Source organism: Coffea arabica, chromosome 7c (assembly GCF_036785885.1).
Source record: "Coffea arabica cultivar ET-39 chromosome 7c, Coffea Arabica ET-39 HiFi, whole genome shotgun sequence".
Lineage (NCBI taxonomy): Eukaryota > Viridiplantae > Streptophyta > Magnoliopsida > Gentianales > Rubiaceae > Coffea > Coffea arabica.
In genome coordinates this window covers 6,201,758-6,216,420 of record NC_092322.1, presented here as the reverse complement: position 1 = coordinate 6,216,420, position 14,663 = coordinate 6,201,758, and the positions used below count along the sequence as shown (strand labels likewise).

General features: G+C 38.5%; 2 protein-coding genes across 13 annotated transcripts in view; both read left to right on the top strand.

Annotated features, from left to right (window-relative positions):
* The window catches only part of LOC113698561 (protein SWEETIE), a 28,762-nt gene extending 24,204 nt beyond the window's left edge, over nucleotides 1–4,558 (top strand). For both annotated transcript variants that reach the window (XM_072057375.1, XM_027218428.2), the window contains 8 exons: nucleotides 789–886; nucleotides 985–1,081; nucleotides 1,224–1,356; nucleotides 1,904–2,214; nucleotides 2,293–2,424; nucleotides 2,515–2,676; nucleotides 2,783–2,908; nucleotides 3,255–4,558. In XM_072057375.1, the coding sequence (XP_071913476.1) occupies nucleotides 789–886; nucleotides 985–1,081; nucleotides 1,224–1,356; nucleotides 1,904–2,214; nucleotides 2,293–2,424; nucleotides 2,515–2,676; nucleotides 2,783–2,908; nucleotides 3,255–3,965 (1,770 nt within the window). In that variant the 3' untranslated portion in view covers nucleotides 3,966–4,558. The remainder of the gene's footprint in view (nucleotides 1–788; nucleotides 887–984; nucleotides 1,082–1,223; nucleotides 1,357–1,903; nucleotides 2,215–2,292; nucleotides 2,425–2,514; nucleotides 2,677–2,782; nucleotides 2,909–3,254) is intronic.
* A 705-nt stretch (nucleotides 4,559–5,263) lies between these two features.
* Nucleotides 5,264–12,399, top strand: LOC113699075 (NADPH-dependent diflavin oxidoreductase 1). 11 transcript variants are annotated; one of them, XM_072057371.1, is made up of 13 exons: nucleotides 5,264–5,532; nucleotides 5,616–5,693; nucleotides 5,783–5,887; nucleotides 6,305–6,396; nucleotides 6,727–6,911; nucleotides 7,869–7,963; nucleotides 8,538–8,612; nucleotides 8,687–8,815; nucleotides 9,451–9,582; nucleotides 10,553–10,672; nucleotides 11,213–11,429; nucleotides 11,523–11,552; nucleotides 11,701–12,086. In XM_072057371.1, exons 1-13 carry the CDS (start codon nucleotides 5,386–5,388, stop codon nucleotides 11,955–11,957), a joined length of 1,662 nt encoding a protein of 553 aa, XP_071913472.1. In that variant the 5' UTR covers nucleotides 5,264–5,385; the 3' UTR covers nucleotides 11,958–12,086. The 11 variants fall into 11 exon arrangements, with proteins under 11 accessions (XP_071913472.1, XP_027074944.1, XP_071913471.1 ...); XM_027219143.2 differs by adding an exon at nucleotides 12,198–12,399 and having other exon boundaries at nucleotides 5,267–5,532; nucleotides 11,523–12,107; XM_027219145.2 differs by adding an exon at nucleotides 12,198–12,399 and having other exon boundaries at nucleotides 5,268–5,532; nucleotides 8,705–8,815; nucleotides 11,523–12,107.
* Nucleotides 12,400–14,663: the final 2,264 nt, after the last annotated feature.

The following is a 14,663-nucleotide window of genomic DNA, read 5'->3' as shown; positions in this document are numbered from 1 at the left end:
TTACAAGAAGCAGTCATTCAGGTGCTTTAGGAAGTAGCTTTTGGCTTTTTATACTTTGGAAGATAAAAAGAGAAAAAGCCTTCAAATTCTTAAACAGGTTTTCATGAATCCCTTTACATTACCAGCTATAGGAAGAAGCTGAAGCACATGAAAAGACAACTTCAGTTATTGGAGTATTTGAACTTTGAGATTTAAATGTAGTACTTGAAAAACAACAAACTATCACACCACAAAATCTGCAGGATCAACTTTGTCATGAAAATGTTAATCTTACAGCTTTGTGGTAATATCTAATAGATAAACTGAAAAAGGGTTCTCCATTTTCTTCCTTTTTTCATAATACCTGGTAGTTAATTAACTAGCTGAAGAACTAACAAGTGTGTTATGAAGGATTTCAGAATATTTTAGTGTCTGTTTTCTTTCAAAATAACTGTAGATAGTTCAGCATAATTTACATGTATGATAAAATTTAGGCCTATGCAGTTAATGCGCAGGAATAAAATTTAAATCATATTGTATTAATTGGATTAGGTAAGGTGGTACTTGAATAGATGGGAAACTAAATGATTTAACAATTAAAATCTGAGCATGTATGTTTCTCATTTTTAGTCCAGTGTGCATATATTGCTTTATTCTGAACCATGATTTAAAAGTATCACATTTCATCCCCAAGTTATTATGCCCAAATTTTTCTGCTTAATGTTCTAGTTCTTCTCTATGATTGAGCAGGTTACCATCATGAGGCTAGATTCTGAGATTTTCATCATTTCTTTCCATTATTTTAACAGATTTTGCAGAACTGCCCGAAGGATTTCCTGGAAAAAGAAAATTTTGCATACTTGTCCTCGGAACTTTGTTTAGCATTTCTTTTCAAGTTCTTTGCGAGGTATCCAAGTGATGAACATTGTTTGGTTCCATATCTCAGATAAAAAATTAACTTATGTAATAGAATATAAGAGAAGCCTCTTGCTGTTTTATTTTCAGTTGTGATGCAGCTTCTCCTTATCAATTGAATTGGGAAAATACCGTTTTGGTCTCACTTAGTGCAGCTGCAACACTTCTGAGACGGGTTGATCGTAAGGTGGGTTCTAAAGTACTGGCATGTGTAACTACATGATCCTTATAGTAGGGGGTATCAGATAGATAGAATATACTGTCTTTTTCTATTTTATGTCATCCAAATTTTTTTATACCTTGCTTATTTAACATAACTTGTATTGCAGATGCGGTTAAAACTTTTGTTTGGTTTTCTTTTAATTGGCTGCAAATCAATTGGAGCAGCATCGACTGAATTGTCCCTTTCCAGAGTTAATGACTTTGTTCTGTCTATCATTTCCATTGTGAAGGGGCATGTTGGTAAGCCACCAGTATTGATGTATGCTTTCCAATTGCACCGTCTTGATGCTAAGAAAATCCTAGTCACTGTGATTCATGAATCTCCAATTACTTTTTTGCTTGCATTCCGTGTTTTATGATCAAGAAACTAACCTAATAGTCTGGCCATCAAATTCTGACTATACGCCTTTATTCTGGGGGGAGAGCTTGGGGGGGGGGGGGTGTTCAGATTCTCTCATGCAGCCATTTTGCCCCTTCTTACAGAGTAATGGTGAAAAACTATAATATTCTAATTTTCTTTTCTTGGCACTTCTTACAGACTAATGGTGAAAAATGTTTTTTGTTCTCATAGAATATAGTGGCCTGCATGAGCCTATGGTTTTCCTGATGGTAACTTAAAATTTGTTCCTAGTACTTGGAATATAATAGGAAGTCAAATCTGTTGCAAATCAACATAGTTAGCAGAGCCTACTAAGACTCAGGATATGGCTTCTTGTTATGTATTATGCTGTTAGATCATTTTGTCCCATGTTAAAATGCCTGGGATGATAAACAGTTTTATTCGCAGATAAATCTGAACTTGATTCCGATGGTGTTTGCCAATTGAGAACAATCAACCATGCTTGTCTAAATGCATCTGTTAGTTTGATTAATGAATGCGTCGACAGTATTCATCAAATGGAGGATAAGAGGTCCAACCAACGGAAATTGCTGCAGATGAGGCTTGCTTTTTCTCTTGAACATGTTGTTTCATTTGCTAAAGTAGCTTTTGAGCTTGAATCCTTTGGTGAAGGGAAAGAAAATGATCCCAGTTTATCAACTGATTTATACCATAGCAATCAATGTATCCAGGCTGTTCTTAGTGATTACAACATACAGGTAACTGAGTAACAACTGATTGTGTGGTTTTGAGCTGTAGTCACTTGTCATTCACGATGCAAAACTTCTCATGTACAGGTTCAAGTGATTAGCTTGCAAGTATTGAAAAGCATGCTACAAAAGAGCAGTGATACATGCAACTCTTTTGAGATATTCTTTGTTGGAGAGCTTGCCGGAGACCTCCTCATTGTGATCCAAAAATTTTTGGAGGTGATAGCTAATTATGTATTCCCCACTTCAAAGACTTTATTGTCTAATCATCCTAAAGAAACCTGACACATGCTTTACAAATGACTACAGAAACCTATCAGGGAATCAGTCACCATAGTTGGGGAGTGCTTAAAAATTCTAATGCTTTTCCAAGCACTGTCAAGAGACTCTGAATGTCAGAAAGGCATTTTAAGTTTGCTTTTGGAAGCAATTTTCATGGTTTTTTCAGCATCAGAGGAAAATCTTTCTCAGGTAACACCAGGCTGAGAATTGGACTCTCGGTGTTTGATTTGCGTCTTTGAATTCTGAAAACGTTTAAACTGGACTAAATTAGCACCATTGTCTCTGTTACCCACAGGACCTTAATGAATTGAGAAGCACAGCTATAAAACTTGTTTCACAGCTTGCTCAGAGTCGAAAATCTGGAGTTTATTTCAAGGATGTTCTGCTAACAATGCCTATTACAAGAAGACAGCAACTTCAGGTATTTTTCCTTTATTTTACATTTTTGAAGGAAATGCCATGTTTGTTCAGGTATCTTTAGTTTTCACTTTTGCCCTTGTTTGATAAATGACGTCCTTGTACCAGCACTATTGCTGAAAAGCTATATTACTTATTTTATTGTAGCTTCAGTTGAAGTGATTATGTGCATGCTGTTGATGCTTATCTTATGCTTGAACTTCAATCCCTTCTGTCTCTTTTGCAAATCACGTTCTTAGTCTGTATGGTATTGTGTACTCTTTCCATGTAATCCCATGATGAACTGCATTGTCTCGCTTTTATTCAACTCTAATGGACTTCAAGATCTAAAACAGATGTTGCACTTTCAGGATATTATTCGTGCTTCTATGAAGCAGGAGCAGAATATAATAGAAAAGAAGCCTATGGTGCCACCATTAGCGATAAAGATTCCTGCACAAACAGAAGAAACCAAGCAGCAAAGTTCACCATCATCCCTGGCGAGAGAATCGGATGATAAAAGTGAGGAAGAAGATGATGATGATGATTGGGACACTTTCCAATCATTTCCTGCCTCAACAAAAGAAGCTGCTTCAACTTCCAGCATAACCTCAGAAGAGCCTGACTCGACTAAAAACCCTTCTATTCCGATCCATGACTTTGAAGGGCACCTTAGGCCGCGTGATTCAGATGAGGCAAAAGAAGTCATTGTTGCAAATGATGCAGATGCGGAAGCAGAAGCAGGTGGTATTTTGGACTCTGCGATGGTCAGAAATCAGGTAGAAGAAATCCATGATCCTGAATGTGATCGCCGCAGTACTGAGCAACTTGATGGTCTCCAACCTGACAGCAGCAAAGTTATTTCAAGCCAGACACGTAGTGAAGCTGTCACTAGTCCTGTTGAAGTAGAAGAGTACAAAAAGGCGTGCGAGATGGAAAAGATTACAATAGCACCCAGCACTGAAGAGAGTCTGTCATCGCCAGATTTTCAAAATGTTGAAGAACATAGTCATCCAGACAATGAACACCATGTTAGCACCAGTGCAGGGTCTTGCGACAAAAATGAGTTGGACTTGGAGTGATAGGGACGACATCCATGACCAACTCGCGTCTGATTCCACACATCATGGAGAAGAGCAGGGAACTGGTCAGGTGAAATAAATATTGAAGATGCTCGCATCCATCGTTTGAAGAGTTTCTGATCAACATGGAGCAGTGGGTTGGGCACGGAGTCGGCAAATTGTAAACTGATTATATCTTTCGGATAAGATGAAAATGATGATGCTGGTAGTAGCTGGAACGGAGAGAAGAGATCCATCCATTAGGAAAGGTGGCAGGAAAAAATGCTTATCAGAAGTAGTCTGCATTGTCGGTGGAGTGTCAGTCGGCAAATTTAGTGAAGTCATAGAGGTGGCATATTTGCGAAGCACGCCGAAAATTGAATTTCTTTAGTTTGTTGTAAATTTTGAAATGCTTGCTGCGCGGCCATGTGTCAGCATCTTTTTCTTTTTCTTTTTTTTTTTTTTGGCTGAGGTTTGTAATTTATTTTTGAGTATCAGAATTCTGCTTTCTTTAATTCGTTGTCGTAAATTCATATATTTCGACCTACTAGAACATCAATCGTTATGCTGAATGCTGAAACAGATTTATACTACCACCATTTGTACTTCCATGATTCGATGCGTGGTTTACCTAACAATAATATGTTTTCTTTTCAATGAGAAAGAGGAGCCCTTCTTAATTGATCCAGAGGATCTGAAGTCAAAGGGACTCCCGCTTAATATCTCAAAGATCGTTTTGGCCAAGGGATAGAATAGAAATTACCCCTCGTACCGATGGCGGCACAAATAACAGAGGGGTTGTACAATCCTTTAATATATATATTATTATATCAGTAAGAGTAAGATTAAATTCATTGTTGGATATAAAATACAAGTTATCAACTTTTAGATTACTTTAAGAGTTTAAATCACTAAATAGATTATTTAAATCACTAAATAATGTGACAAGACGTAAATGGATCAGAATCATGGTACCGTGCTCCGGAAAGAATTGTAGCATTTCGTAAATCATATTCTCAATTATCATTAAGCAACTCCGTGATCTTCCACACCAAATTGGGAAAACTTAAGGTTTCAAAAAATATATATATATAGCAAAACTTTAATTGTTTAACAAGATGGATATTAATTAGCTCGACTCGAGAACTTGAAAGTAAGTGAACGGTAGATTAACAAATGCATGCACGGTGCTCAACGGACAAATGGGAAAAAATGAATTCAGAATCCATTCATCATTACACAGCCTATGGGCTCCGTCTTAATCCTGGCCTAGCGCACATAAAAGTCTAGACCAACATAGAAATTGGGCCTAAATGATCACACCCATTGCTGTAGGCTTCTTGTCCCAGTCTGGAACGAATTTTGTAAAGAAGGCTGCACAGCACTGCATTGAGAAAACCGGAGCAAGCTGTGAGCAAGCTGGTCTATCGCCTAGCCGATCATGGAGGACGAGCCGAACAAGAAGAAGCTGCTAATACTTTACGCTTCAGAAACTGGAAATGCCATGGACGCAGCTGAGCGATTAGGTCGCGAAGCCGATCGCCGCTGCTGCCCCGTCTCCGTCCTCTGCATCGATGACTTTGAACCCGTACGCCTTTTTCCCGATTAGTACGTGCATACACGAATTTTTTCTGTCTAGACGTACCTATGTTCATGCATTTACTGCTACAGAAAAGTTTACCTTTTGAAGAGACGGTCATTTATGTGGTTTCAACCACCGGCCAAGGGGACGTTCCGGATTCCATGAAGGTTTATACGCTTTTTTTTGCTTTTTTGGTTCTGATTTATTGGGAGTTTGTGTTTGGATTTTGCTTTTGCTGAAATTTTGGTTTTTATAGGGGTTTTGGAGGTTTTTGTTGCAGAGGAGTTTAAGTAAGGAGTGGCTTAAAGGAGTTGATTATGGCGTGTTTGGATTGGGTGATTCGAGCTACCAGAAATATAATGTAATGATGATTTCTATACCCTAGGGAGGTTAATCCTGTGGTACTCCCGTTCTTCCTCTCCCGCTCAGCTCAATTTTGCTGTTTTTTCTTGGGATTTTGAGCTTTTTCATCTTGCCTGCCTATAAATATTTTCACTTGTTAAATGCTGGCGCATAAACATGTTCTTGACTGAAAAGTATGCGTTATAGTTTGACGTTTCATTTTAGATTTTCATTTGCAAGTATGAATTCGAATATTTTGTTTCAGAAGTATAAAATATTAGCTTGAAATCTATTTAAACTTGTCCGTACGCGAGCAGAGTTGGCATTATTTCTCAATACTGTCACAAGTTCATGCTATGGTAACTGTGAAACAATTGTGTATTGAGACTAGTTTGAATGCTGAATTACGTATCATTTTTGTGTGTTGTTGTTGCAGTTTGTTGCGAAGAAGCTAGACAAAAGACTGTTGGATCTTGGTGCTAGACCCCTGATTGAAAGAGGTCTTGGAGATGATCAGCATCCATCAGGGTATGATTCTGTGATTAGCAACATACAACCAAATCTTTTCTTTTTCTGCATTTTTTGGGTAGGAATTGAAAATTGGGAGAGAGAATATATATATATATATATATATATATATATATATCTTCACATTGTGGCTTTTGCTTTATGATTCCTTAATGGGACATAGAAAATGTCATAGTCAAGTTTTTATATTGTTGCTACTACTGCTTCTATCAGTTAAATGAGCTTATGGATATGTCTTTAATCTTTTTGTCAGGTAAAATAGATTATCACCTTGCATTCTTGTCTTTGCTTCTCCAAAACTGACTGTTACCCACTATGCTGCAATTATAGGTATGAAGGAGCTCTGGACCCTTGGATGTCCAAATTGTGGAAGATATTGTACAATAAGGCTCCTAACTTGTTCCCTAATGATCCAAATACTGCCACATTAAATGGTACTTGGGTGGATCAGCCAAAGATACAGATAACATATCATGATGTTGGTAAAGGAAATTCTCAATGTTCAGCTGCCATTGGTGAGTTGCTTCCTTAGACTGGTTGGTGAACTTAACACTTAATTTGGGGGCTGTATGTTGTTTATTGTCTCACCTATTCATACAATTCAGCTACATGTTTATCTACTTAGTCACAAGCTTATAAACATTCTTTATTTTCCAATACATGCAAAGGTGAAGCTATCTCCCTTCTAGTTGGCAGTGTCGCAATACCGTAAGCCTTGCAGAGTACTGAAAGCTTCTAGAAGAGTATAGCTGTTCTCTCTGTGTTGCCCTATCCTTTGCTTTCTCAAGCATACTCTAACACGGACAAGTAGAGCATAAAGATTAAGTTCAGAGTGTTATCAATGCTGTTCAACACAAGTTTGTGGCTTCTTTAGCTACTATTAGACGTCATTGTCCAAGTTCCTTTCTCCTTGGTTAATTTTTCACCTTTTTGAACAGGCAATGGCACCATGATCAGCAGCCCAGAGTATAAAGCTGAGTTGAAATTTCAAAGCTAATGGGGGTATTTGTGCAAAAAATAGAGGTGACTGAAAAATCAAAGTGATTAGGGCAAGAGCAACCCCTGGCCACCAGTTCCGAAGTTAAAACTTTTTCTTCAATTAGAGAGGAGATTAATTTACTATTTTGTAAATTCAAGCACATACTTCCACATGTGAACTGGATTATTTCACGATTCAATAATTTGGCACTGGTTATCATGATAGGTGCTGAAAATCGAACCAGGACATTGCCTAAAATAGAACAGCATGTTAGAATCATCATCTACATAGAAGATTAAGCCCTTAGAAAGAGAGAAGATTAGTACTTGATACAATGCCATAAATGAACAAAAATGATTGGAATCTAACATTTTCTACCTACAATTTTTGGCTTCTTATGACTTTAAATTTATGATATTGGATGCCTGCATGTCTACTATTGTCTGCATTTGGTATGCAATCCACCTGAGAATGAAACTTATGGCTGTTGCAGACTTCAAAAGTCTTGAGATGCTGATCGAGAGAACTCGTTCAATGTCCCCTGGGAAATCTTCTGGCAAGATGAGGCCCGATTGCTTTCTAAATTTGGTATGGTGATTTCTTGAAGTTTTGAAGTAATGAGCATAATCTGTATGATTCACATTAGGGACATGACATGGAAAATTTGAATGGCTTGGGAAGTTCTGGACCAACGTACTTCTTTGAATGTTTCTTGGAACGCTTTGCTGCCCGTTCCAGACTCTGGGGCTTCTTTAATTATTACACAAACCATTCTTAGATCTTCGCTGCAGCACATATACAATGTTATGCTAATTCTCTAGGCAAATTGCTTAAAGCTTTTACTGATAAAGAGTGCTTGTAACATGTGCTAGTACCTGTTTAACTTATTAAAAAAATAGCCCCGCATAAACTGAACTGGATTTTTGACATCTGTTAAACATGTGCTCTTTCCAACCCCCTGCCCCCCCCCCCCAAAAAAAACCACCCCACACACTTACACTCCTACTCTTGAATACATGCATATGCTTTTGTCAAGCATGTATGTCTGCGTGGAACCTGTCTAGAGGAGAGCTTAAAGAAATGTTATTGTCCTGGTTCTTTAATTTTTTTTTTTTTTAAATTCATACACTTTACTTGTGCTTTTGTCAATTCACTGGTCTAGACAGAAAACTGCCCATTAACTAGGCCAGGTAGCGGCAAGGATGTATGGCACTTAGAGTTCGAAGCAGTTTCATCAGTAAGCCATGAAATCAGGCAGAATTTGTCAGTTTTATTACTTGCAAAATTGACGTACTATATTTCACAGGACAGTCTTTTTCCTTGTTTCAGTCTATTCACTATGACGTTGGTGATGTTCTCGAGGTGCTTCCCAGCCAAGATCCTGTTGCAGTTGATGCTTTCATGAAGCGTTGTAATTTGAACCCAGAAGCTTACATCACTGTAAGCAGTCCTCTGAATGTAGTTGTTTGTCTGTCATTTTACAGAATTTATGTATTAAGATTGGAACTTTGAAGCCTGATTTTGCATCGTTATTGTGTTGCTGTCATTTGAGTTGTTTGTCTTCATACGCTAGCTCTTTGTTTTTGAATTTTGAATCACATAATTCTTTGTGCATCCATTCTCCTTTTTTACTCATCTTTTCCTGGTCATGGCTATTACTTGACACTTGTTATTGATGCTTCATAATGGAGGTATAATTTAGTCATAATGAATGACCACTTCTTTGTGAAAACTTTTCTTGTACTTGTTGCATGTATTATACTTGTTGGACACCATAGATAGTTCTTTCCAGGTTCATCCTTATAGAATGAGAAGTACATTGATAGTTTCTTATGTGCCCTGATAATCCCTGTCAGATGATCTTTTTTGGAATTATTCTTCTCCTTCTTCTCACTGTATGTCTTCCTGTCTACTTTTGTTTCACCTTTTGCCTCTTGTGTTTGCCCTCTTCTTCTTACTTGGTGATGGCTGTCAATTCCAGATGTATGCAGATAAATTTTGCATGAGATGGATTTGATCTTTGATAGGTTGCTTTTTGCTTGTTCAGGTGCTAATTAAGAATTACTTATTTCCAGGTTCAACCAAGCAAGAAAGAGAATTCCATGGGTGATACTAACCATGCTCCGGACATCCCTGTGAAATTGAAAACTTTTGTGGAATTAACAATGGATATTGCATCAGCTTCGCCCAGACGCTATTTCTTTGAGGTCAGACATAATTCTGCCTATTTAATTTTCAATGTCGACATTTTATACGTCTTCCTTCAAATTTTCTTTTTTTAGTTCTTCTGCTTTCTTGGTGGCTTGAAAATCCTGCATTCATTATTTTCTAAGATATCTGGGTTTTAGACATATTCAAGTGCTGACATTTTAAAAAGGTATCAGAGAATTCAGCCGCTGCACAAACTTTGACTGATGAAATCAGTTTATAACTGAATTTCTGTTGTAAGAGCTGATCTACAAATTTTTCATGTCTGTTTGAGTAGAGTTTCATGGTGGTTAACGTGGTTTTTGTAGTTATCAAATTCATAGTTTTGCTTACTGATGCAAATTGAGTCAGTAATTAAGAGTCAACATGTTACTTGATTGATTTGTGAAGTATATTTTCAAGTGTATTTCCTCAGAAAATAGTCATGAGTTACTCTTTCTTTATTTTGATTACCAAATTTCTTATACAAAGAAATGCTTTTACCTAGCCCAATTTACTTGTTAATAGTTTTTCGTAATGATCTAGAGTTGGGGAGCTCTTATCTCTTCAACATCTAAACTACAGTGCGTTCCGATGCATTGTGGACAACTCCTGTAATTTTTAACTGTCACTTTTCTAGCTTTGAACATGTCACCATGTGCCTTCACTTGGTTTTTGCACTCGTGCTTCTTTGATAAAGCTATGTGCACTGCTAGATTGAGTGTGATGTACATGTTCATTTCTTGTTCTTGTGGTTTAATTTGTACTTGCAGTCATCTTTAACTAAAGTTATATTTGCAGTCTGGTCAAAATATTTTGTTTTGTCCTGTTTATTATTTGCTTTCTAGGAATCTGACAAGTCTTGACTTTGGAACCAATTGTGTATTTGTACAAGATAATCAAGTTTCTAAACTTCTACTTTGCTATGAAGGTTATGTTATCAATTTGCTTTTGATTGGTGAGCAAAACTGATGTGCTGAAGTTTTGCAGATCATGAGTAATTTTGCCAGTGCTCAACATGAGAAGGAAAGGCTGCAGTATTTTGCGTCGCCCGAAGGAAGAGATGATCTATATCAATACAACCAAAAGGAACGAAGAACTGTGCTGGAGGTGCCACCTTTATTAATAATATGAACTAACCACCAGAGATAGTTACCTTTTGATCTGTTTGATTGTGCATGGCAGTTTACTTTCTTCCACTATAACATGGGCAGTTTAGTTAATTTTGCCTTCAGAAATGATACATGGAATGCACGTCCATTGTGGAGGATGCACTGGCGATCTTTCCAAATATATAGTGGAATTTCCAATTTATTATACCTTTTGTCACTGAGATGAATTTGCTCTCTCAGGTCATCTGTCCCACGAAAGTGAAAATTGAGTCATGGAGCCTGATATTTTTACTTAGAGCTTGGCTGTAGATTTAGTGAGTTTGCTCCCATTATAGACCTGTTTATGCATGATCACATGGTGTTGATTCAACGTGAACTTGTAAAACATGATGATCTTCTATTTATGGTGGTTTAGGACCACTTGACATGCTAATTCTTGGCGTTTCTTGGTGTAATGCTGGAATGTTCGTTGCAGTATGTGGAGGATTATTCTTGTGTTCCGTTGACATTATGTGTGTCGTTTCATTGGAGATTTCAGGTCTTAGAAGATTTCCCTTCTGTGCAAATGCCACTTGAATGGTTGGTACAGTTAATTCCTCCACTAAAGACGAGAGCTTTCTCCATTTCTTCTTCTAATTCTGCTCACCCAAACCAAGTACACTTGACGGTGAGCGTTGTGTCTTGGACAACACCATACAAAAGGACGCGCAAGGGTCTTTGTTCAACATGGCTAGCTGGACTTGATCCGCAGCAAAGTATGGTCCATCACTACAGTATTATATGCAGTGTGTTTTCAGTAACTCCACTAAGCCCATGGTTATTGACTTTTTAACTATTATATTGAACAGGAGTCCTAATTCCGGCATGGTTTCACAAAGGTTCTCTTCCTTCACCTTCACCCTCAGTTCCGCTTATTCTCATTGGACCCGGGACTGGTTGTGCTCCATTCCGTGGATTTGTGGAGGAAAGAGCCCTTCAAAGTAAATCTGGTCCGACAGCTCCAGTGCTTTTCTTTTTTGGTTGCAGAAATGAGGAGAATGACTTCTTATATCGAGACTTTTGGTTGTCCCATTTACAAAGTGGTGGAGTACTTTCAGAGGACAAAGGTGGAGGATTTTATGTTGCGTTCTCAAGAGACCAGCCACAAAAGGTGTATGTGCAACATAAAATGCGGGAACAAAGCACGAAAATCTGGAATCTGCTTGCTGGGGGGGCTGCTGTCTACATTGCAGGTTCTGCTAACAAAATGCCCTCTGATGTATTGGCAGCTCTGGAGGAAATAATTTCCTTAGAGGGTGGAGTTACGAAAGAAGTTGCTGCAAGGTGGATTCACGCGCTGGAAAAGTCTGGCAAGTACCATGTCGAAGCCTGGTCTTGAGGGCATGCGTGGCTACCCAATTTTACTGAGAAAACAGACGTAAGAAGACTTAGAGGTAAAGAAATTTATAGTGCGAATATTACATCATGAATCCTTGTTCTTTTCTTTTCTTTTTTTAACCCTTATTGTTTCTTTTATTTTGCAGGAATGGAGGAGGAAGCTTTACCTAGAGTATTCACTTATGTTGCATCCTCCTTCATGTATAAAGATTTTTGTAGTTTTCATATCTGCAAGTCAAATAAACTATACATAGCTGTAGTTCTTTTCCATTTTCATAATGTTTGGAAATAGCATTCTTGAGATGTAATGGCAATTAATTGATTAAAGTTATCTTATTCTTTTAGAAATCGGAAATGCTGTCAACAAAGTAGCGATGACAGACAGAGACGTGTGCCATCTTTAACTACTCAATCACGAATGCACCTGCCAACTCTAGAAAGCTGTAACAAATTATAAAATCAGCTCCCGCTAAATAGTTAGTCGTCTCGTGTACATCTGGGAGCCTTGTTCAATGCTTTGTAAGGTATTGGACAATGAGGTGCAGTCTTGTTAATAAGTAGACGCTTCACTTGTAATTAATAAATTATAAGTTTGATATTTTTTTTTTGTTTTGAATACAAAAGAGAGGCAACTGCCTATTAACAAGGTACTAAACGTGGGGTTGTGACCCCAATTATATCAGCTCCTAGTAACTCTCTTAGTCTATCCGGTGGCTCTTCCATTAGTCCGCTTGGTAACTGTAATTGGATTGCTTCTTTTACCAGCCAATCAGCACACCTGTTTCCTTCCCTCCATCTATGTTGCAGCTTGCACGATCATTCTCTGCTTTTCATGTTTCTAATCTGCTTCACCAAATTGTGCTAAGGCGAGGTGGCCACTGTATTTTTTATCAACTCCAGTCCTACTTTCAAATCCGACTCTTTGATGACATCTTTGTATCCTTTGTCCCAAGCCAACTGCATTCCTTTAAGAATTCCCCATAGCTCAGCTGCTATGTTGCTTGTTTCCCCTATATTTTCTGCAAAACCTCCTAACCATATCCCTGCCGCATCTCTAATGAGCCCTCCTACTCCAGCTCCAACAGAATTTCTTTCCGAGGTACCATCCACATTACCTTTAACTATTCCTTCAATTGGTGGAATCCATCTTATGAAGCACTCTGCCTGGGGAATCTGCCTCTCCCATTGAATAGAAGCTGCTTTGCTTGTTCTGCTGTCTGCCTCAGAACTGCTGGGGAGATTTTAAGGAGGTAGTTTCTCACCTTCAATAGCAAATTTGTTTCTGACCCTCCAAGCGTGGTACACCGTTAGTTGGAACATTAGCTGCCACATCACTCTCCCCCCAGCTCCTATTCCCACTTGCGTTAGGTTCCAGTCTACCCAATCTACTGTGTTCTTGATAAAAAAACTCCTCCCAAACATGTGGGAACACCAAACTTTTCCAAATGGTTTTGATCCAGGTACAGTCCCTGAGAGCATGAAGTGTAGTTTCATCATGCTCTCTGCATATCGGGCATTTATCATCCAGAGCCAAGTGCCATCGTTTCTTCTCTCTTTGTGTGAGTAATTTGCCATGTCTAACCAACCACAACAGGAACTGCCACCTCTCTGGGCTTTTCTGTTTCCAAATCCTCTTTCACCCTTTAGCTCTCGGCCCCAAGTCCTCCTCTTCTAATAGGATTTCATATGCTGAAGCTGACGTGAAGTTCCTTCTTACTTCTGGGCTCCAACTCATTACATCTGGATTATTCTCACCTTGTACCACACAGTATCCTTTGAGTTTAGCTAGTGTTTCTTATGTCAATACTCTTTCCAGTTCTTCCCATTTCCATCCTTCTCCTTCCCTCCAATACTCTCTTACCTTCCTTTTCAGAACCTTTGGGTTTAAGTCCACTTCAGTTTCTTCAATTAGTGGAATCTCTGACATCCACCTTTCTGTCCAGAAAAGAGCAAGATTGTCGTTTCCAACCCTCCACTTCTTTCCTCTAGCTATAACTTTACTGCCTTCACATATACTCTTCTAAGTGTGAGATTCGCCTGTTTTTTTAGCGAATAGGTCTCCCTGTCCTCCACAATATTTCACTCTCAACACTTTCTTCCACAACGCCTCCTCTCTATCCGTAAACCTCCAACTTACTTTAGCTAGTAACGCTCTATTCACTTTAGTCAACCTTCAGATCCCTAGTCCTCCTTTACCTTTGGGTTGTGTCACCTTTCCCTTCCCTACATGGTGAATTTTCCTTTGATTTGAGCTGTCCCCCCAGAGAAAACCTCTTGCTATCTTCTCTATCCCCTCTACCACTGAGCATGGGAGCAAGCTGGTTTGCATGGAGTAATTTGGAATAGCAGTAATCACCGACTTGATCAAGGTTACCCGGCCTGCAAAGGACAGGTGTTTCCTTTGCCATCCTGCCAATTTGCTTCCCACCTTATCTAGCAATTCTGTGTAGGTCGCCTTGGTCACCCTATTATGCAGAATTGGCATGCCCAAATACTTCTCCAGGTCTTGTGTCTGCTTAACTTCTGTCAATCTGCACATTTCCCTTACCAATTGTCGTGAGACATTTGAGGATGCAAACAGTTTTGATTTGCTCACGTTCACTTTTTGTCTG